This window comes from Monodelphis domestica, chromosome 4, assembly GCF_027887165.1.
Source record: "Monodelphis domestica isolate mMonDom1 chromosome 4, mMonDom1.pri, whole genome shotgun sequence".
NCBI classification, from domain to species: domain Eukaryota; kingdom Metazoa; phylum Chordata; class Mammalia; order Didelphimorphia; family Didelphidae; genus Monodelphis; species Monodelphis domestica.
The window spans coordinates 85,291,249-85,316,334 of record NC_077230.1 but is presented as its reverse complement, the minus strand read 5'-3'; the positions used below and the strand labels follow the sequence as shown (position 1 = coordinate 85,316,334).

The 25,086-nt window shown below is 36.2% G+C and overlaps 1 protein-coding gene across 10 annotated transcripts in view; it reads right to left on the bottom strand.

Annotated features, from left to right (window-relative positions):
- Nucleotides 1-25,086, bottom strand: part of STXBP5L (syntaxin binding protein 5L) — a 469,360-nt gene that overhangs the window by 217,148 nt on the left and 227,126 nt on the right. For all 10 annotated transcript variants that reach the window (XM_056793510.1, XM_056793513.1, XM_056793507.1 and 7 more), the window contains exon 7: nt 14,406-14,469. In XM_056793510.1, the coding sequence (XP_056649488.1) occupies nt 14,406-14,469 (64 nt within the window). The remainder of the gene's footprint in view (nt 1-14,405; nt 14,470-25,086) is intronic.

Genomic DNA, 25,086 nt, shown 5'->3' with positions numbered 1-25,086 from the left:
ATATCATACATTCAAAAGGCAACAAGAACTATTTAGTCATCTTTTCCAGCAGTGTTCATCTTGAAGATAAGGAGAAAGACCTTGGTGCAAACTTTTAAATTACAGAGTCTGAGACATATTAGATGCATGGATAAATGCAGATAATTGCACCAATAGCCATTACAAAGGGTGGGAAGGTGAATAAATTCTACAAAGAACCTGTTAGGACCCTCTGAATCAACATATATTCTAATTCTCAGTGACTAAAGTCACTGTAAAAGTGGACAAATAGACAGAAAATATGTTTCATGATTAAGAACTGAAAGAGCCTGAATATCTGTGAATTAAGCCTATATATCATGAATAATTTCTTGAAGAAGAAAAGTAGGAGGAGCTAAACAAAGAGAACACCAAGTAACAACACAAAAAAGAAACCGAGTATGTCTCAGCAGAAAGGAAACTATTGGTTACTTATGTGAGAATCATCTCTAAATTACCTATTTCTGTTTTAAAAATCACCAAATTTGTAGAACAAAGATCAAATTAATACCAAAAAAATTAAAAATAACATATAATGGGCAATTAAAATAGTCACAACCTGATATTTAATCAACTTATTGATACAAAATTAGGAAATGTATAAAACGATACATATCCATATAGATTAGCACTATTTTCTAAGGAGTTTTAACCAATGTAAATCAATTGGCACAAAGGTTAAAAGAATAAAATGATTGCTTTAGCCAACAAAAACTTGATCGCATTGACAAGTAGAGAGACATGGCAGAAACAGGCAAAACCAGTTGGAAATGTTTTTTTAAAAGTGTTACAAATGTTAAAAAAAAGTTATAAAAGCTTGTGAAGGAAGGAGTATGGTAGAAGAATATGAGCAATATCAACTCATAAAATAATTATCTCAATTGAGTAAATAAAGGTTTGCAGAATGCTTGAATAGATATTCTATTAAGCTGAATCATTCTAAAGATATTTAAGTATAAAACTAATTCACATGAAGACATGGATAAGAATTGCACAGGTTAAAATGTTTAGATAGTTTGTAGGAAATACCCATGTTAAAAAGATAATAATCCTAAAGGATCAAAGAAATAGATACATCTAAAAAAATTACATTCTTTAATTTGTTGCATTGCCTGTTCTTTCTGAGAGTTAATACAGAGTATCTACAGAATTTTTCATCTCAAGAGGCTGTGAAAAAGAATCTTGTTTAATATCACAGTTTGGGAGGCTATATTTTATTCCTCTGTAAGAGGAATGATCCTATAGATCATAAAATTTGGCTCCACAGGGATTGAAACACACATCATCCTCTTGCTGACAGATATAGAAGAGTCACACAGGAAGTGAAGGCATGGAAGTTTTGTTTAGCATTTTTAGCACAAACACCAAAATTGATAGATTACAGATCTATATTTATATTTAAGAATATTTTTCATGGTCTATATAGCTTTTATACATAATATAATTTGACCATTTATTTCCCTTGGCATTATTAATTTTTATTGTTTCCTCATCTAAAATCATTATAGTTAATGATGTTATGGGGATGGAAAGAGAAGGGAATAAATATTTATTAACCATCTAACATGTTGCAGACACCATAATTATAAATATTACCTTATTTTAATTCTAACAACAACCCTGTGAGGCTTATTATTATTATCAACATGGTCAACATCATTTTAAAGTTTAGGAAACTGAGGCAGATAGAGGTTAAATGACTTGCCCAGTGTCACACAGTTGGACTCCCCATCAGCTGACTCCATTCAAAGTTTTTTATCTATTGTACCACCTGGTTGCCTAGAAAATGTATTTTCATAGTATTGTGAGGTTTGCAAAATGCTTTAGAAATATTTTCTCATGCAAACCTTATGAGGCCAGTCCTATTGTGACTCCCATTTTAAAGATGATAAAACTGAGGTAGAAGTTAAATGATCTGTTCCAGGTCACATAATGATTAAATTTATTTGTCTAAATAACATTAAATTTCTTATCTTATTAAAATCTGTATCTGTTTATATGTTTTACATATGTTTCATATATGCAACAAATAGATTTGATGTTTTATTGTTTTTATTCATTCTTCCATTCACTTTTTATTGGGAAAATCAAATTCATTCACATTTATGTTTATAAATATCAAATTTGTGGGCCAGATTTTCTGCTATTAGATTTCTATTATTTGTCCCCTCCTTTTAAATCATCTCTTCATCTATCCCCTTTCTTTACTCTCTCAGATAAGATTGCAGTACTCAGTGCTGACTCTTCCCATCTCTACTTCACTTATGCTTTCAATTTCAATTACATTAATTTGTAATACTACTTTCAAAGAAATTCTATTTTTTATAAAGGACAAATCTGAGAACTTCTAGGAAAATAATGGTATTCACCTCCAGAAAAAGAACTATTGGAAGTAGAAATGTAGATGAAAACATGATTTATCACTTGTTTATTTGTATATATGCTTTGGAATGGATTTTATAAGATTATTCACTTATAAAAATGAATAATATGGAAATATTTTTTGCACAGTAATACATATATAACCCAGATTGAACTGCTTGTCAGCTTCAGAAGGGAGGAGGGAAAAAGGAAAGGAAACACTATGGATCATATAACTTTGGAAAACTATGTAGAAATTTGTTATTAAAATTTTAAAAATCAACAAAATGCTGTTTTTATTCCATTTACCTTCCTTTTAACTTTCCTTTTCTATGATATATTAGAATTCAATCTCCCATTCATTTTTGTTATCCTCTACTTTCTAAGTAATAACCCTTAAGATGGAAGGACAAGGGTTAGGCAAACAGAGTTAAACAACTTGCCCAAAGCTACATTGCTAGGAAGTGCCTGAGGTCAGATTTAAGCCAGGTCTTCCCAATTCTAGGCCTGGAAATCTATCCACTGGTTCTACCTAATTTCCCCTTAATCTTCCATTCATGAACTTTATGCTTACAAGATCCTTAATCTCATATTAACCAGGGATTCTGGTAGATATGAGCTTTTCTCTTAGTTCACTGGCTTAGAGAACTAAAAGTAAAATTAAAGATCTTCCCAATATGATCCTGATTCATCTACCTCTATTTTGTATGTGAAGTATCTTCTGAAGGAATTCTTTTCTAGGCTTGTATCTCTATTCATGAAGGAGACAATAGGTGCAGTGGGAGACACTCAACAACTTAAGTTGGCAGGCCCAGTCTTATTTTTGTTTTTTTCATCATCTACCACAATAAATATTAAAACATGATTTTGTCTCCCCTGGTCCTGACCCCTTATTCATTATTCTCCAAGTTGTTTATCCCCAAGGATAAATTACTTCCTCTTCCCAATGGGAAGTAGTCCTAAGAAGCATAAACATTCTTTGGAATGTGTAATTAGAATCTTTTACCCTAAAAAAAAACTACGATCCCCAGCAGTCCACTCTCTTCCTGCCATTACATGTTGATGCAGACAGGATATATATTCTGTGGAGTTCTGTCTCTCACTCTCTTGAGCAGGTAGAAAAACTTAGACACATGATTCTATTTTGTTGGATAATAAAATTTATAAAATATAATACTTGGAGTATTGGATGTTAATTTAAATCCTACATTTATGGCCACCACAGAAGCGGGGTTTAGAACCATTAATTCTCTCTGAATAGATTATTTTGAAAAGAAACTATGTTTCTCCTGCTATGGCCTCTCTTTGAAATCTTCCCTGCTGCTGCCAATTCTCCTCCTGCTGCTAACTGCCTGGGTAATCCGAGTTGAGCTACTGCTGCCACCTGCTACTTTTAGAACACACAAACTGGAAGTCCTTGGAGTGCTCTCCAAACAAGCTGGGAAAATATAAATCCCTCTTTCCCTTACATTGTGTAAATCTTGAAATTTGTCAGACTTGTGAATGTTAAAAATTTCCCCATTGGGGAATTCTCAATTGGAACAATTCCCTACTAGGAACATCCCCATTTTGACTATGAGAACTCACCAGGATCAGAAATGGGAGGACCTCTACTCCACCTGTACTTAAGACTGCTTTAGGGGAGAAAACTCCTTGCTAAACAATGAAAATACTTGGACCCATGCTTATGATGAGGCAGGGAGTTCTTTGAGCCATGCCTGTTTTTAGAATTGATACAATGGGATGCTAGGTACCTATAAAGGTTGGGCAGGTTTTCTCTCGATAGGATTAGTCGACTCAGCTGTGTTTTCTCTGGTTCAGATTTACTGAGGGGATTAGTCAACATAGCAGTGTTTTCTCTAGTTCAGACTTACTGAGGGGATTAGTCGACTTAGCTGGAATTCAGATGGGCTGTCTTTTAGAAAACATCTACGGTGATTGGTGGATGGAAGAACTTAGGGGAGGTGACATAGGAAAAAACCCGCTATATAAGAAAAGGAATCTCTTGAGCAAGGGAGGCTTGGAGATCCTTGGAGATAGTTCCTTGGAGATAGATCCTTTTGGAGGAGGCTCTTTGAAGATCTCTTGAGAAGTCCCTTGGGAGGCTGACACTGGCTGGAACTCGCTCTGGGGAGACTCTGTTCCCTAGACATCCTTGCTTAAGACAAATCTTGTGGTAAGTGATAAAAAACTGACTGATTCTCTCTCTCTTAAGACTCAGGTCTAGGCCATGTTGGCTTAAGGCCCTTCATATTTATACCTTTTCTTTCTCTCTCTCTCTCTCTCTCTCTCTCTCTCTCTCTCTCTCTCTCTCTCTTCTTTAATTCCTCATTGTATTATTAATTAAGTTCTCTATAAAACCCAGTTGACTTGGGCATATTCATAATTTGGGAATATATTCCCTGGTGACCACCTTATATTTGATTTAAAAACCAAGACACTGTAGTGAAACATATTTTCTGTGGTCAAATTTACTCACCCTCTCTTATATCTATCACAATTTATATCTTCCACCATTTTAACTCACTACAGTTTACAACATCAACCATTTTAATTATAACAGTTTATGGCATACAACTATTTTAAATCTAACAATTGCCCACACCTGAGTGCTTGCTCACTGCTTGCCTTGGAAGCCAGGGTGTTTCTCTTAGGCAATAATTAGCCTCCTAAAGGAATTTTACCTGAGGAGACACTTCTACCCTCTTAACTACCTGTCCATGTGACAGTGGAAGCAAGCAGCTCCTGGTGTTTTTTATTCCTGGGGGGAGGGGAAGGAAAGTTACTCTTCTAAACTATAGATAGGAAGTACAATTGCAAGCATGGCCCACTCTATGAAAAAGCACTGCATTACCTATCTAAAACAGCTCCCAGTTTAAGGATGTCTTTTCTTTCTACTTTTCCTGGGTGCACTGGTCCTTGTGATTAGCTTAAATAATCCTGAGATTTAGAGGAAAAATTCATCTTCCTACACCACCTTGGCACCTCTGGCCTTCCAAGTATCTATAACACATCCAATATGGGATTCCTCCTCACTATGCTCAGTGCAGAATTCTCTCTCTCTATGGAACATCCAAGAGGTTTGACCAAAGGCATCTAGATGAATGAGGATACTGGGGAGGGGAGGGAACTTTATTTTTTTTTTCAAGTTTTGGAAAATTTTATTTAATTAATTAATTTAGAATATTTTTCCATGGTTACAAGATTCTTGTTCTTTCCCTCCCCTACCCACACCTGACTCCCACAGTCAATGCACAATTCCACTAGGTTTTACATGTGTCATTTATCAAGAAGTATTTCCATATTATTGATATCTGCACTAGCATCATCATCATTTAGAGCCTAAATCTCCAATCATATCCCCAATCAACCCAATGATCAAGGAGTTGTTTCTCCTCTGTGTTTCTATTCCCACATTTCTTCCTCTGAATGTGGATAGTGTTCTTTCTCATAGGTCTCTCAGGATTGTGCTGGATCATTGCATTGCTGCTAGTAGAGAAGTTCATTATGTTCGATTGTACCACAGTGTTTCAGTCTCTGTGTATAATGTTCTCCTGGTTCTACTCCTTTCACTCTGCATCAATTGCTGGAGGTCATTCCAGTTCACAAGGAATTCCTCCAGTTTATTAGGGAAGGAACTTTAAAGAGTCTGGAGGTGAAAATTTTAAACCCTTTCAAACTCCATTGTTTTATGGAAGTCTTTGTATCAGGATTGGAAAAAAGTACTCTTGAATTCAGTGCCTGTATCCTGTCACATATAATGTATTTGCTGATTGCCTGTTTTAAGATTTTATTTTGTTAAGTTCTGTTACACTATGTCACTTTAAGTTACTGTGTTTTGACAGTTAGCTATATGTACTGTTACATTGTCTTTATTGTAATAAGAGGTAAGGGTCCATTTAGTAGCTGAAGTGAGGTGCTATAAACTATTAAAATCCTCACTTCTGCATTTATAAAAATATAATGGATGAGACATATAAAGACATGCCATATATGGTTGTTACAGTCTCATCCTGGGGTTTATGGGGTGCTCAGGGAGGAGTTGTATCTCTGGTATGGAGGGCTTGTCATGCCCTCCTAGGGCAGCTCTCCAACCTCTGACCCTCACCTGACACCCAGCTCTCACTTGTGGCTCCTAGTAGCTGCTAGCATGTGGCAGCGGCTACACCCCAGGCAACGGCTTCGGCAGGCCGGCTAAACCTTGTGAGGGTAGCCATCAGGTCGTTGTGGACCCCTGGTGAACTAAGGCTTTGCTCCCCCAGCATGTGAAGACTGCTTTGGCAGAACAGACGGAAGAAACCAATAAGAAGGTTCAACAACTGAGAGGGCGACGCAGCAAAGCACTGAGGAGTGCTTAGGGTGTGTTGGAGCACAAAAGACAACATGACCATCCAATGCAGCTGAGGAAGTCTCCAGGTGTAATGACTTTTCATGCCACTGGACCCAGGCTTCCAACGCCAAGAGAGTGGGACTGTCTCTGTGCATCGACTCTTCCACTTAAATCTCCTTCATGCACAAGTGTTTTTGTGCACACTCATCTACATCACAGATGAAAGTGCACAAAGACAATCATCATCCTTGGTTACCGAGAGACTACTACTACAGTCTCATCCAGGAGGTGGGAAGGTTTTAAGGGGGCATGGCACCTCTGGATGGCTCTTCAGAAGAGAGCATTATCTAGGTAGCCTAGTGGCTTCTGGTTTTTTCTGTTTGGAACTCTTCAGGTTACTCTATCCCCCTCATACCCCCACCCCCCAGAATGATCTAGATGCTTGGTTATGTTTTTAGACCCAAAATGCTTTCTTGAATTAGCTGCTATACCACTATTTTTTAAAAAAAGCCGTTTTCATAGTGAAAATTAATGTACCCTGAGTTGATCCATGTGTTTATCAACACCCTCCTCAGGGGGGATTGTGTGATTGTCATAAAATTCTAGTTTTATAAAAGGTTTCTTGTTTGAGAGTAATTTTAGGATAAGAAACTTGCTACCTCCCAGAATCCAGGAAGTGAACTGAAGAAAGCATAAAGATGCCTGCATAAACCTTACACTGTACCAAAAGATCCAGAATAAACTTTGGAATATAGTGAAATTGAACTGTGGGGGGTTGAATGCATTTGTTTTGAATGTACACTTTTATGCCAAAGGGGACTGCCTTCTAATTGGCTTTTTGTCAATGTATCTAGCAATCATTGGTTTTGTTCTCTTTCCTTTTTATCCCCAAATTATTGCAATATTATGTTTACATGATCCATTGGGGAGACTAGTATCCCAAAGGATCCTAGGGGGAATTGTGTAATTAGAATCTGTTACCCTAAAAAAAAATCTATGATTCCCAGAAGTCCACTTTCTTCCTGTCATTACACGCTGACATAGACAGGATATAAATTCTGTGTAGTTTCATTTCTCTTGTTCTTGTCTTCTAGTCGCAGCTTTGGTGGAGCGGGCTTTTTGAGCAGGTAAAAAACCTTAGTCATGTGGTTCTATTTTGTTAGATAATAAACTTTATAAAATATAATACTTGAAGTATCAGATATTAATTTAAATCTTACAAGAACACCTACTCAGTTTAATTTCCAAACCCAATCCCAACAGAGTTCACTGCACAACTACCTCCCATATCAGTAGAATCATTCAATGATTTATATGCAAGATTCTCCTCTTGGATTTTCCTTTGTGACTTGCATCTCAAAGTTTTACCCCTTGTTTACTATACCACCAAAGATGCAGAAAGTAAGTGAAAAATCTCCTTTCTAACTGTCCTTTTCAGTTTTTTATTAGATTTTTTCAAATCTGACTGCCAAGTATCCACTTTATCTTCTCAGAGACAATATGTGAAGCTTTAGCATTCTTCAAAGAGAAAACTAAAAACCTAAGAACATAAATTTCTTAGGAAACAAGACCCTATTTGACAAGAGTCTCAGAGAACTAAGAAATAATTTGGCAAAAAATTAAGTTTGGATCATCACCATCATCCTATATTATATACCACAATATGCTAAAAATAGATATGTAACCTGAATGACATAATATCCTTCTATTTTAAAAATCAGAGTGATACCAGATCAAATATCTTCATGGTTATGGCTGAGGAGAAAATCCTAAACCAAAGGATACAGGAAATCAAGTGAGAAATGAAGGAAATCACAAAAGTGGGCTGATAAAATTGATCAATGAAAGTAAAAAAGCTTTTGTAGGAATAAAATCAGTGGAACAATGATAAAGGAAAAAGATGAATGAGAAAAATAATAATTCCATCAAGTATTTCTGATATTCAAGACATATTATGAACTAATCGAGATTTATAAGAAAGGGAATCAGTCTCAATTAGATATATTGTCAAAGTATATTAATAAAAAGTTTTCCAAAGAAAAGTTATAAATTATTAATAGTCATGTGAAACATTGTTCCAAATTATTAATAATAAAAATAAAATTAAATGAGCTCTAAAATTACCCCTTACATCAAACTGAGAAATGACAAACTTTTCCAATATTAGAGAAATTGTGAAAAGTCACATATGCTCACTGCTGTGGGCCAGGATACTGGTGGAACTAGAAATAGATGGGTTAATCTCTCTTTCTCCATACATCTATAACACTAGGCAGGATTTTTGTGAGAAAGGAAGGGATGAGGCAAACATGGGACAGTTGGTCTTAACTTTGCCCCAATCTGGGATAAAGCGATGGGTCATGTTTGCAAGAATATAAAAAGTTTTTTAGGATTTTGATGGAGAGTTTCTGAGATCTCAGGTAATCTTGTTACTGGTGTGTTTTTTTTAAATGCATCTGCTTTCATCTTCCTGACTTCTTTTTTAACATTTTCATGAGAATTTAAATATATATTTTAGTAAAAGAACTGTTTGTTTTAACCGTGAGGCCCTAAGTTATCTATTGCACCAATGGATCTAATGAACTAATTTTTTTCAATGAAATATGAAAGCAAAGTTCTTAACTGAGACAGTAGAAAGAAAAAGAACGACATGAAATTTGAGGAAAGATGAAACGGTTTAGAAAAGCCACTATGGTGAGTAAGATAGGGAATTAATTAGGAAGTTGTGAAAAGATTGCCTTGCCATAGTGAGGACCAAGTTGAAATTATGCAACCTAATTATGTAGGGCTCCTAGTCAGCACAATTTCAGTAGCAAATAAGCAGGAGAAAAGAGCAAATAGTGGAGTAATCAAAGACTAAGGCTTGGCAGAGCAAAATCAGGGCTAGGATAAGGGGACAAGAGATTTGAAAGACAGTCAATTGTATTGTTGGTAATAGTTAAGACATTCACAGTTGATCATCGTACAATATTGCTGTCACTCTGTACAATGTTCTCTTGTTTCTGCTTACTTCACTTTCCATCAGTTTATATGTCTTCCCTGGGTTTTCTGTAATTGTCCTGTTTCATTTCTTATAGTAATTTCTATATTTGTTTATGGGCACCACCCACTCATGTTTACAACCTAGAAGTCACACTCAACTTTTTACTAACACTCACTCCTTAAAATATAATCATTTCCCAAATTTTTCCAAATCCATCTCTACAATGTCTCTTAAATCCAAACTCTTCTTTCTCCTTATAAAGAGCCACTACTCTAGTTCATATTCTTAACATTTTTATATTTTTTGAGACTGGACATCCCTATATCATTCAGATTGGGAGAGAAGTAGCCATTTACAAGTTTGATCCTACTACTGATGAACATATGAGCTTTGACCTGCTCAGTTTTAGACCTACTTAGGTTTGCCCCTCCTAAGACAGCTTGGTGCCCCTATTCCTTGAGGTTTGCCATACTGGTGCTAGAATTAGTATAGACACTCAGTTTAGCTGACTAAAGCTCAGAACTCCAGGATTTAAACAATCCATCAACCTCATCTTCCCTAGTAGCATGAATTATAGGTGTGAGCCATCATGCCCAGGTTATTATTTATGAACAAATATAAGAGCTTTCTAATGACCTCTTTGACTTCAATTTCTTGAGAACCTCCTACCAATTCATCTACCACACAGTGGCAAATTGATATTTCAGAAGGATGTCTGATCATGTCACTCCTCTAGTTAAGAAGTTCCCTCTTGCTTCTAGAATAAAATAAAAATTCCTTCATATAGCATTTAAAATCTATCACAATCTTTCAGCTTATCTTTCCAGGCTTAGAGGACATTATTCCTCTTCTTCTACATGGACTGACTATTTTATCCTAATTAGCCTCCTTGAAGTTTCTCCTACATGACACTTTATCTCCTATCTTTGAGCTTTTACATGGATGGTCCTTGGAGAATGCTTGCCTTCTCATCTCCACTTCTCAGTTATCCTGACTTCCTTCAAGACTCTATTCAAAGTCCACCCTTTGTAGAAGACCTTTCTCTGTCCTTGTAGTTATTGTTTCCTTTTTCCAATTATTTTCATCTACCTTGTCTATGTCTTGTGTATAACCATGTTGTCTCTCCCATTCGAATTTTCTCCTTTAAGTAAGGGCCTGTTTTTGCCTTTTTCTATTTCCTCAGTCCTTACTTAGTATTGTGCCCAGCACAGAGTAAGCACTTAGTACATGCTTGGTCATTGATTAACCACCCCTTACTCCTGCCACAGATACCATGTCTGATACATATTCAGCACTTCACTTCCATACTTCTAGAATCCTGAAATTTCTCCAAATCCAGCTCAGGTTCCATCTCTTACTTAAGTCCTTTCCCACGTTCCCAGGTTCTAGTCTCTGCTGCTTCTCTCAACTCTCCCAAATAAATTTATATTAACTTTGAGAGAGTGTGTGTATGCATATTTTGTATATACTTGTTTATTTATCTGTGTATATGTTATCTTCCCCCACTAAATATCAGATCCTTTATGGACAGGCAATACTGTTTTTTTCCCTCTCTATATCCCTAGTTGTTAGCATAGTGCCTGGTATATTGCAGGTACTTAATAAATGCTTGTTGAATGAGTTTATGAAAGTTTCTCTTGTATCTTTGCTCTGAATTGTGATGTTTCCATTTTCCCATTTTCCAACTACTATCACAGTAGTATAGGTCTTCCTTTTCACCTCCCTAGATATCCCTGGACTCTAACCTCTTTAGCTCTATTTCACAGAGCTACCATATTAATCTTCCCTATATCTATGATTGTATCATTAATTTTCTTTCTTTCTTCCTTTCTTTTCCTTACCTTCTGCCTTAGAATCAATACAAAATATTGTTTCCAAGACAGAAAAGTGGTTAGGAGTTGGCAATGGGGCTTAAATGACTTGCCCAGGGTCACACAGCGAGGAAGTATCTGTGACCAGATTTGAGCCTAGGACGTCTCATTTTCAGGCCTGATCCTGTATCCCTTGGGTCAGCTACCTGCCCTGGCAATATCCATTTTCTCATTGGTTTCCTAATATCTACTAAAAATAAACCTAAGCCCAGGCCTAGTTGTCAGAGTACTCTACAATCTAGCTTCATCTTATCTTATACTTCTTATCTCTATGCTTCCACCAAAATAGACTATCATCCTCATTACAAATCCTATATTACCTCTATGCTTTTATCCATACCATTCATTGGTATGGATATCCATACCATTCCTTGGCATGGAATGCTCTACTCTTTCCCTAACTTCCCCAGTCCTCAACAATTTACTTTAGTGAAATCCCATTCATCATTTAATTCTCTCTATGAATGCTATTTCCTCTAAGAAGTCTTATCAAACCTATAAACCCTGACCCTAGAAAAAAAAAGAATCTCCTTGGATCTTGACTATACTTTGTTTTCATTGATGTATGAATTTCACAAAATCTCAGGGATTTAGAACTTGGAGGGATGTTAGAGATAACCTGATACAAAGTCCCTCACTCAATAGATAAGAAAATCAATCAATCAAATATTTGACTCCCAGTTCTGCCCTCTTTTTGTTACATTACACTGCCTCCTTCCTTTCATTCTCCACTTTGTATTAGAGGCTTTTGCATATGGGTAATCTACTGCTACTAGTTTGCAAGCTCCATGAAAATAGGAACCAAATCTAATTTGTCTTTCTTATTCTCTCAAACTTGTCTGTAGCTAGTGAGTATAAATTTAGTTTCATACGAATATTATAGAGCAGGGCTGACAAAACCAAGGTGCTCTGGCATAAAATAATTTGTCTTATGTATGTTGCAAGATCCACTACACCTAGGCAGAGAGCAGAGTCAATTCCCTAATATGACGGGATGGTGCCAGGTTTAGAAAGGAAAAGATGGTCAAAGAATCTGGGACTTAATGGCACCCATGACTACATCATTCCTCTAGTCAACATAGACACCAGCTTGAGATGCAGCAAATACCCCAAGAGACTGACAGAAAGCAATAGGAGCCAGCGAAGTCAAAGATCACCACTACCTGTGCAACAATCAATAGCAATGCCTAACCTCAAACAACTTGTTTCTAGCTCAGCTCCTGAATCCATCAATGAGGAGAGAAATGATTACAGAAAAAAGGGTCCACTTTAGTCACCGACATTAACAACAATTGCTGAGTAACTGCACCACCAACAAACAAATCAGCAAGAGAAGCCTGGTGTGGCATCACCACCACCTCCAATCCCTCCAGAACTTTTAGCCCAGCCATCCCATAGGGAAGTAGTTTCTGTAGAGAAAGGAGAGAAAAGGAGAGGGACAGTGAGAGAAAGACAGAGAGAGAGAAGAGAGAAAGAGAGAATGAATAGGCAGCACTACCATCTTGACTACCATCTCCTCTTAGATCTTGAAGGAGACAGCCCTGTATCCTGGCCCCAAAGGCTTGATTACAGTAATGCTTCCATTACAGTGACCCCAGCCATTATACTGAGAAATACATCCCATGGGGATGCATCATGGCAACTGACCCTGAAGATGCTATAGCCACAGGTACTGAAGACCCAGAAATGAACATTCTTATCCCCAAAGTCTTTGGCACCTTTGAATGGCTCAACATCAAAAACTTATATGAATTTATGAATGGAAATTATATTTAAAAAGATATATTGCCATCTGGTTGGTAGCTGCATTCTAAGGACCACTGTAAGCTTTCCATTTAACTCACAACTGAATTTTATATATGTTCCCTCCCCTCATTAAATTGTGAGATCCTTGAGAGCAAGGGGCTCTCTTTCTTTTATGTTTGTATTTCCAGTGCTTAGCACACCTTGCAGGTCCTAGATAAAAGTGATTCATTCATTCATTTAACTGTTAGACTTTGTAACATGGGCATAGGCTTTAGATAATATACCTCCCTTCTGAGTTGATAATTTAGAGGAATGAATTTATGGCCTAGCAAGATCCTAGAAAGTAAAAATATCTGAAGCCAGTGACTTCCTCTACTATTTGCCCTGGCATCAGTAATCAGAAGATTCAGCCTTTAACGCATTCTATAGTGTAGACCCAATTATCAGCCAGTTCAGTGACAAAAAAAAAATAAATCCTTTTACTCAGTTATTACATAGAGGTTGAATTGAGAAATGAACTTCTGGAATTTTTGAATTTTCCCTTCTTGCTGCCTAGGGAGATTATACCAGGGCTGAATGGGGGATGATAATTTGGAAAGGCCTACACTAGGCACACTGATATCATTAACTTGTTTAATTTACCGCTACCATTTTGATTAATGCTTTTTCCACGTGTATGTCTTTGTAAATGACCTTGAATTAGCAACACAACCAAGGATATAATGAAAAGAGAATTCAGAGGGAGAAGAGCAAAATAAATGAGTGAGATTTGATTGGATGATACAGACATAACCTCTAAAATAACATGAGAAGGTGATACCACTCATAAAGGAGTGAGGCCAAGTGGTGTCAGTCAGCTTTCTAAGATCCCAAGACAGAAGCAAAAGGAGCCTGGCAGCCACCCCAGAATGTCCTCTGGTGCTGGGAGACAGGTGTCACATATAGCTTCACAAAAATTCTAGAGGTGAACATTTGTTTTGGCCCTGATGGAAATCAAAAACTTCATTTGCAGCTAACATTATTTTAAGTGGCCAATTTTTTTTTAGAAATTGAGGAAAAAAAAACTTTATGGCATTATTGCTATTATTGTACTCACTTTCCCTTCATCCCTTGGACTATCACTTAAATGTACAACTGGACCTGGGTGAGTCTTTGTGGATCTGAAAAACAAATCAAGATATGGCACTTTTTATTAAAAAGAAATACTATGTACAGAGGGAAACAAAATATTATGTTAAAATAAATATCTAAAATGCTATATCACAACCCAAAATGCACTTGAGTCTAGCAATTTTCCCTGTTAATCTTTATTAATACCTTAACAGATATGGGTGCAAAATTGGAAGTATCTTAAATCTAATAAAAGAGAAAGCCTTGTACTTGTAATACTGAATATAAACTTGACCCAAACCCATTATAAAGATGCATACTACACATTTTATTTTCTTTGACATGAATGCTCAATCATTTGTGGATGTAAAATATGCTGATTCCTTTTTCTTATCTACAGAGATCCTTCACAATGTCTAATAATGGGAGAGAGGTGATTCTTGGGGCACCAAGACCATGGCAGTAGAGAGTAAGTTTTTTCGTGTCCAATCAAGTTGGCAGGTAGATGGTTCAGTACAAAAAAGAGTGCTGGGCCTGAAGTCAGGAAAACATGAATTCAAATCTGGCCTCAGATACTCACTAGCTGTGTGACCTTGGGTAAGTCACTTAAATTCTGTTTGTCTTAATCCACTGGAGAAAGAAATGGCAATCTACTCTAGTATCTCTGTCAAGAAAGCTCCATATAGATTGTGAAGAGTCAGAAATTACTGAACAACAACAACATCAAGTTGGAAAGAATTTGAGTACTTCCTTATAATAAATGGGTTAATGTTGTCCAGATAAGTAGAAGAGAGTTTAGGTTTATTGTTTTTTTGACCATTGTAACCAAAACTTTTATTTGTAACCAAACTTAATTTGAACTAGACAATGACCCTGGAAAAACTTTCTATGACAGACTATGCCAAGAATTTTTTATTTGATGTAACATTAAAATATACATTTATAGCATTCAAAAAGAACAGCTTTATAAAATTCTAAAGTTAGATAGTGAGATAAACCTTAGTTTTACAATATAGCCCTTAAGATACATAAAGTTTTTATAGTGAGCACAGTTCTTTTAAGAACTATAGGATCTGGATGCATAGCTTCACTTAAGAAGTTCAATGGATTTATACATTTTAATGAACATCTATTTCAAAGCAGAATGTTATTTCGGTTCTAAATAACATTGACAAAATTCCTACTCAGTGGTTGAACTGATGTTTAAACCATCAGTTTAGAGGTTGATCTCTGAAGAATGTATTTTGTTGGGTTATTTTGTTGTTGTTATTGTTTTTCTCTAGAAATTGGTAAAACTATTTACACTAAGAAATAGAGAGATTTCACTTGTCTTGGTGAAAAATATATTGTCAAAGACCTGAAGAAATGGGAACAGTTTTTATTACTATTCAATTCCCAGAATAAATTCCAACAGACTGATGATAGATCTATTAGCTCAGAGGTTCTTAACATAGAGACAATAACCTTTTTTAAAATAGCAATTGTATAATAATGTAACAGTTTCTTTTTTGATTCAATTTGATTTGATTTTATACATTAAAATACATTATTCTGAGAAAGTGTTCACATCTTCACCCATTTCCCAAAGGGGTCCATGATAAAAAATGGCCAAGAACTCTAATACACTGTTCCATATATCCATGATCTTTTTAATCTCTTCCTTAAATTCTCTCCATTCTATATTTTTGGATTCATTATTTTTCTTAATGAATTTTTTTATATAGGCCAGGTAAGTAAAGTCAATGAGCATTTAAAAAGCAGTTATGTACCAGCCAGTATGCTATATCATGGAGATACAAAACAAAGACAAATACAGTTCTGGCCCTCAAGTAACTCACAATATAATGGGAAAGACAACATGAGAACAAGTATGTATAAATAGTTACAGTTGATTCCGAGATGATTAAAAGGTTCAATTGATAAAATTTACTATGATCATATACAGTTCTCTTATAATCATAATGACACATCATTAGCACATTTCTTTTGACTTATTATTTATCAGTCTGTATGTGGTTCCTCATTCTGTTTTCATTGCTGGAATTGACCCTTTACATCTTTCCCTTTTCTAGGTTTTGGAAGGTTCTAACTTTGGAAAACACCAATAGTATCAATTGTGAAAAAGTATTTTTCAAAAAAGTTCATTAATTTCATGCCTTTACCAATATTTTCACCCTGGGAGACCTCATCAAGTATAGAATAGTCTCATTTACTACTATCTTCGCATGACGTGCTTCCAGATCTGGGTTAGAAATTGTTATTGTTGTACTAAACTGCATTTGTCCTCTTCGAAATCTGATGGGGACTAACTTTCATTCTGAAGTCAACATTTCCACATTTCCAGAGATAGCCTAGATCCATAGTCTAGCTGGCTTAGCAGGAAATCCTTCTTATTTTGACCTTGCAATCCCAGTTTTAGGAACTAGGTTCTTGCCTTTTGTTTACTGTGATCATCATATCCTACTTTATATCCTACTTCTAGTAACTAAGTTCCTGAGCTCTTTCTCTCCTCCTTCACCCCATGCTGTGCCCTACATATTTCTTCCTCTGGGAAGAGATATGACTTGTTCAGGCAATGGAGTTCCACTCCTAGGGCCTGGTTTGCACAATAAGAGCTGTTTTGTTACAATCACCTACTTGCCTGAATGATTCTCTGCTGCCTACTACCATTGTCTTATGCTCACTATTGTGACCTTTTCCCATCCAATTTTTGTTGTTTTGACCAGTTTCTTAAGTATCTCTGGCCTATGGACCTCGCCTCTCGATTAACATAATAATGTCATCCATAGAGATGAATTTCATTGTCTGCCATAACCAGCAGGAGTCCAGACACAAAGCTTCTTGCCATCTAGTCTCCTATATGAACTGGCTACCAGGATACCCAGCCTCCTGATAAGTCCAGGAACAGAGACCCAGAGACTATGCCTCCTCCCTTCTCCTGCCCAGGGGAGAAAATTAACATTCTAACTGGGCTGATAACAAAGCTCCCCTTGTTACAGGGAAGGGTGTATAAATACACGGTCCAATATCTAGCAGACTCTCCTATCACTTTTCAAAGTCCTGTCATTCAGAGTCCCAAACTACCCATGCAACAATTGATAAAAGTCCCCATTCCTTCATCCCCACTACTTCTTCCCCACTCTTCTCAAATTCCAATTCAACTCTGTCTTTTCCATTATATATCCTGCAACCACTAATGTATTATCAAAAATGACCTTTCCTAATGGGCCTCAACCTCTCAAAACCTTATTTTCTTGCAGTCACAGAAACCTGACTCACCAAAGACTCTTACTACTTTGTCCTGTACAGGCTGGAGTTTCCCACATGCCCTAACTACCCTACAACATTAGAAAAGGGGAAAGAATAGGCACACTCCGTTCTCCTTTCTGTCATTTCTAGACCCATTCCATTGTTACTATCACTCAATAGCCTCTCCTCCTATGAGGTTTACTACATCTAGATATATCAACCAGCCTCTGGATGGGTTCTCTCTTCTATCTGCCCACCTCCCCCAAATACCTATACATCCTAATTCATTAATCTCCCACAACTCTTAGGGAGTCACCTGGGGTACAGGGAAAGTTAAATAACTTGACATATTCAGGATATATCAGAAAACAGGCTTTGAAGTCAGCTCTTTTTTATGCCAAAGCTGACTGGCATTCCATTATGCCACACTGTCTGCCTTGGTTTTTAACATTCCAAAAAAAATGAAGACTCAGAAATCAGAAAAATGGCTTGTTTTATTCTTTGAACTAGAGAGAGAAGGAGAAGAAATTGTAAAGGCAGGAGAGTTTATAGGATCAAAGTGTCTTAGGAGTTGAAGGAATCATTGAGAAGACACCTAGTCCTATCTCTTATTTTATAGATAAGGAAACTGAGGCTACGAGAGAAACATAACATGGTATTCAATGTTTGTGGGAAGCCGTCAAACTCAGGCTGTCTGACATGGTCACAGTTGGAAACTGAGGACTGCAAGGCGGTACCCAGAAAAGATGAGACACCCACTGAACCCCTTCTATGTGACTTCTCCCACTAACTTCCCTTATTAATAAAATTGTTATGATTATTGTTTTCTCCCCAATACAGGAGAAATAATATGAGAGCAAATACTTAGAGGGTTACCACACATATGCCCCACTTTAATCCCCCCAGAATATCACCCTGAAGACTCACTACAAAGATTATATTCACAGAATTAAAATCTAAAGAATTCCATGCACCCACTACCCCCCACACCTTCATATCCTTTAGCAACATTACATTTGGATTCTCTACACCCATCGCAGGCCAACCCAAAAAGCACATCCATCACTCCTCTAAAACACAAGCTCCTGACACACTTCCCTAAATTTGTTTGTATACAATAACTAGGCAACATTGCTAAGGCCCCTTAATAAAACACAGAGAAAAAGTAACTTGGAATTTGGGAAAATTCCTGATTCTGATCTGCCTTAAATTACCCTTTAACCCCATATCTAGCTGCAAAATGTTTTGTTACCCATCTCCTAAGTAATTCTGATTTATTATGAAAGCTGATCAAAAGCAATGATTTTCTTATCTGGTTATCCCACAGGTCAGGGGAACTGACCCCTTAGCTAGCCTGCCTATTTCATTTATCTCTATGACATATTTTTCTGTTGTAGCAACAGAATGTTTATTAAGCAATTTGTTAATGTGTGCCATATCCAATTATCTGTAGAAGATCATGTATGATTGAAAAATGACTATGTGCCAGAAAAGCATGTACCTATTGAACTATATAATAAACACGAACCCTGAGCCAGATGGAACAGCTTTGTGATGCCTGAGCTCCAGGTCTGAGCACTCAAGCTGTCTCCCATTCATTATTTGTCTAAGCCGCCCTACCTAGGCAGAAAACGACCCCTGGCACCCAGAGACTACTGGTCTGGCTTTCAAAAAATGTTCCATAACTACTTAGTGACCAGGATGGGATCAGACTATAGGTTTTCTGGGTCTTACATTAGTGCATTTATACTGAACCAAGTTTCATTTCCTTGCTTATTTTGTAAAGGGAAGAAGGGAGATGTTATGAGGAAGAATACATTTTATAAGTGATGGTAAAAAAAAGGATAATTTAAGATTGTGGTATTTAGGGGTCTTACTGTAGTCTCAGAGATGAGAGATGGATATTTGGAAGACATTTGCATAAAGATAACAATTCAAGTTCTGAAGCTGATAAGATCACAAAAAGAATGGATAGATCAAAAATAGAACCCAGGACAGAATCCCAGGGTACATACATGCTATACATATCTATAGCACAGGGTTGGGACACAAATGCTGACCCAGTAAAAAAAGACTGAAAAGTAACAGGTAGGAGAACCAGGAGATAAGAGTGTCAGAAAAACTGAGGGAGAAGAGAATCCAGAGGGAAATAATAATCATTAATGTCAAATACTGAAGAAAGGGTAGGGGGGATGAGGACTGAGGAAAGATCCACTTCTTTGGAGAGAGCAGATTTCGTTATAGAAAGAGACAAGAAGCCAGACTGAAGGTGTTTAAGAAATTAATGGATTGCAGAACCATAAATGACAAACTCAATGGCTTTTTCCCAGCACTCATCCTTCTTAACAATCCCCAGCATCTGACATTGACTCCACCCTCCTTCTGGATTCTCTTCTCCCTCAGCTTTTCTGACATTCTTCTCTCCTGGTTCTGACTCTATCATCTAATTGTTTCTTCTCAAGTAACTTTTGTTGAATATAATAGAATGAGAAGTAGAAGGGATGCTTGAAGATAGTTTCTTCTGGGTTATTGCCATAAGAGGAAGGAAAGATATAAGCTAACAGCTTGAAGGGATGTAAGGATCAAGTTAAGAGCAGGGATCTTTTTTTGTTGTTTTTAAAGGAAGAAGAGGTAGATAACAAATGGATAACGAAAAATTGAAGATTAGAGATAGGGCAATATAGGAAACAAGTTCCTAGAAGAAATAGAAGGGCATTGACTCAAGGACACAAGTGCGAATTCATAACAGACTGCCTCATAATACACCAAAAAACTGAGGGCTAGTTCTCTTCTGAGGCAAAAAGGGGAGTGAGGAATGGCCAGATAGGCTTGGGGATAAAAGTGAAAGTTTGGAACTGATATTTTGGGAAATATGATAAAAAAAAATCAACCAGAAAGCAGTGAAAGGTTTGCTTTGCCATATGATTGAGGTTAATAAATTTGTTATGGAACCAGTCGACATTATTGTTCGACTTCTTCCAGCATTGTTCACCAGCATTGTTGTAAGAGTGGAGAAGGTGGATGGTGTAATAATAGAATAAAATAGATAATAGAATAAGCATTTACTAAGCACTCTTTATATGTGAGGTACTGTGCTAAATATTTTACAAATAAATTTTCATTTGATACTTACAACAACCCTGTGAGATAGGTGCTATTATTATCCTAATGTTTATAGTTGAGGAAATTGAGGCTGAAAAATATTAATTGACTTACCCAGGGTCATACATTCAGGAAGTAGCTAAGGCTAGAAATGAATTCAGATCTTCTTGTCTCTAGGCTCAGTGCTCTATCCACTATGTAAACCTAGCCACCTGGTATAGGTAATCCAATAGGCCATGTACTTTCACTATTTTTTCCCAATAGTAAAGATGTTTTCGTAGATGTTGAAGAATTTTGGAAAGTTAAAATTGACATAAAAATTAAGTTTTATTGTAATTGAAATATTGCCTATGGAGCAACTCTAATATCAGTGTTGAAATGTCTGAAGGCTATCACATGGGGAAAGGATTTAATTTGGCATGAATTGCACTATTGAAGCTTTTTTTTTCTGCCAAAGACTCTTAAGTCATAGCAAATATACCTGAGTTACATTCATGGGCTTAATCTTTAATGTGGGCTTTTAAATTAAATAAGAAAAACTTGAGAATGAGAGTAGATAGAAAAATTCAGAGAGAATAGGAAAGTATATGGACTTATTCCCTGGAGAGAGGTTTGTACATCTGTACAGACATGGAACTCCAAGGTACATTGTGCATATCTTTGCAACACAGAGAAAAAAAAATTAAACCCTTGGAATCTTGGAATCAATACTGTGTATTGGTGCTAAGGCAGAAGAGTGGTAAGAGCTAGGAAATGGGGGGTAAGTGACTTGCTCAGGGTCACACAGCCAGGAAATGTCTGAGGCCAAATTTGAACCCAGGATCTCCCATCTCTAGGCCTGGCTCTCAATCCACTGTCTCAACCCAGCTGTCACCGACAGAGAAAATTTAAAAAAGGAGACATCACCAAAAATTAATACAGAAGGAAAGCTATAACTATGACAATAGAATCGTGATGGTGAATTAGGAACACCACAAGGAGCCACTTTATGGAGCTCACCATCCCTTCACTAATACCATGAATCACGTGGATTATATCCTAAGAGAGGCCCAAGAGAGACGGAACAGTGCAAAGGGGTATTTAACTATCAAGTCACCTCACATTTTTTCAGTTTACAAGAGGATCTCAACCAGGACACCATTCTAAGTAAGAAGGGATATATAGAACCCTAAGTGAGGTGGGGTTTTTGGTGTGTAGATGTGTGTGGTGGTAGTGGTGGGGGGGTGTCTTTAAGACTGCTTAAATCCCTAGAAACTCTGGATTCATTTCCTTTTCATGGTGAACTCTTTAGGTTGGGAGGGCTACAGAGGTCCCTGGGAAAGGCAGAAGCTGGCCAGAGATAAGGAATTGGAGGTATGTTATGAGTCTGTTCTGTGATCTTTAATGTATAAATATAATTTGTTCCATATTGTTTTTTTCTTACTTTAAGTGCCTGCAGGTGAGAATTAAAAGTCCTCCTTGACAGTGCCAAATTCTGACATTCCCGGGGAAAACTCTGGGTGGTTTTTAAGTCAGAGTACTATAACTGAGAAGCCTTGACAATTAAACCCCATCCATGCAAGTTTTGAGTTTTGGTAATCAATAAGTCATAGGTTATACTTACAATGTACTTTAAATATTACATCTTATTCACAATAACAATAATAGGTAGATAGTGAAAGGTATGATGAAGAAAAGTGAGGCTCCTATTTTGTCCAAGGGCACAAAGATAATGTCAAAAGGAAAATTTGAAACAAAGTCCCCCTCTAACACAATTTCCAATTTGACATTTTTTCCTTCTGCAATGGGTAGCAGAGCAGATTTAGACTCATTTTACCTATTTATCAAATCTATCTACTTATTCAATGCCATCCACATTAAGTTACCAAATAATTATTTTACTGAATTAGAAAAAATAATAAAATGTATTTAGAAGAACAAAAAGGCAAGAATATCAAAGGAATAAAAAATGTATAAAGGAAGGTGGTCTAGCAGTAACAGATTTTAAACTGTATTATGAAGTAGGAATTATCAAAACTCTCTGGTACTGGCTAAGAAATAGAGCAGTGGAACCAAACAGATGTATATAACGAAGAGTAGTAAAAGATTATAGTAACCTTGTGTTTGATAAAAGTAAAGATCCAAGCTTTTGGGATAAGAATTCAGTTGTTGGTAAAAATTGTTGGGAAATCTGGAAAACAGCCTGTCAGAAACTAGATATAAACTCATCATGAAGAAAAACTACCCAACCATTAGAAAGTTTCCTAGAGAGACAAAGGTTTCATAGGAGATCTTTAAGTAGAACCTGAATGTTTTTCAGTGAATCAGAAGAAACTCGATCAATATGGTAGGTACTTGATGACTATTGAGGTCTCTTTCAAAATTTAGATTCTATGATCAGTATTTAGGAAACAGCCTTTAAGGTTGAGGTCTGTTATTATGAAACAAAATCAACCTGTATGGCCCACAGCACTCAAACCAATGACGGTATCATGGCCAATTGGTCATAGTCCAGGAAAAATATGAGTGAAAACATTTTCTCTTCATAAATGAGATAGAGTATGAAGATGTTAGAATAGCAACATTCTGAAAGAATTTTGGAAATATTTAAGGAATTTTAAAGCAACATGAAAAAATCTTTTTTTTTTAAATCTTTACCTTTAGTTTTAGAATAAATACTAAGGATTGGTTCCAAGGTGGAAGAGCAGTAAGGGTTAAGCAATTAGGATTAAGTGACTTGCTGAGGGTCTGAAGCCAGCTATGAAATGTCTGAGGCCAGTTCTTAACCCAGGACCTCTTATCCCTAGGTTTGACTTTCTATACACTGAGTTACATACCTGTCCAAACAAATTTCTTTTAAAAGATTTAATACTCATTTAACATAACTAAATGTGTACTACCCAGGGAGTTTTAGGGAAATGTGCCAGTTTGAAAAATCAGATTTCAAACAAAGAAGGAAGATTTAAGTGGCAAATACGATTTTTAAAATTGAGAAGTGAAGCAATAGAATAATTTGAAAATGAAGTGCTATGCAAAAGATTTTTCTAAATATGGCTGTTCCCATTTTATAATTTTAGTAGCCATTATATTAAAATTATAAATTATATATGCCTTCAAAATGCTTAATTGTAATTATTTATAAACATGAAAACATATTAATACCCTCCCCTACAGGGTTTCTGATTCTAGTCAATCTTCAAAGAAATTCTGTAGTGTAGGTACTATGGGTGTAATTATCTATATTTTAAAGATAAGGAAGCTAAAGTTCAGAGAAATTATATGATTTATCCAGGATCACCCTATATGGAGACATATTTAAAACAAGGTCTTAATTCCACACCCAACCCTTTATCCACTTTGCTAAATAATTTGTTTGGGGAAATAAAATTGTCTAATTGACAGGAAAAAATCTTAGTTTTAAATAAAAATATAAAATATTGTCAAAAATAAGGGCTCTATAAAGAAAATAACTTAGAATGAAAACTAGAAACAAACCAGTTGACAGCAATTGCCTGGGAAAGAGAAAGGAATGAAGAAATGGTATCAATTTGTCTAGATAGTTTGCATATAAATGCACACTGTGTAATGGCTAATTATAATATTGGAGCTCCATTAATTTATTAGTCCATGACATTTATTGTGTACCCACTGTGTACTAAACATTGAAATGGAGAGCATGGGAAGATTAAAAGGAAATGAAAGAAAAGTTTATTCCCTGAGGAAGCTCAGATTTTGGTGGAAGAAATGAATATTTATGAACACATATGAGCAAATACCATAAACAGAACCTAAAGAATAAATAAATAACTAACAATGAGTTATCATGATTATAATGATGAGTCAAGTATCATTAATAACTGATAATTATTAATGCTTAATTAATATATATAACATATGAACAAAATTTTGGAGAAGGGTATGGACGTAGTTTAGCAGATATATACATTACCTTGTCAAAGAGTCAAGGTCAACAGAGGAATATTATTTGAGGGAAAATTTGTGGTCATATCCTAATCAATTTCATAGGTGCTTCCAGGAGTTTTCTGATACTTTATTGTAAGCTCTCAAAAGTGTGACTTCCAAGGTTTTTTATTCCTCAAAAGTTATTTTTTTGTTCACATTATATACTGTGGAATAATTCTGTGGATCTAATAAGATGGACATTCTAACTCCAAGTTTCTTAAATGTTCTACTGAAAACTCAGGCATAAATGTTGAATACCCAACTCAAAATTGCTGGCTTAGGAGAATGTTTGCTAAATATATAAATCACAGAGATTTAGAAACCTCTCAGAGGGTAGCCAGAGTCCATTTGCATCGGAGTCCTCTGATCTTCTC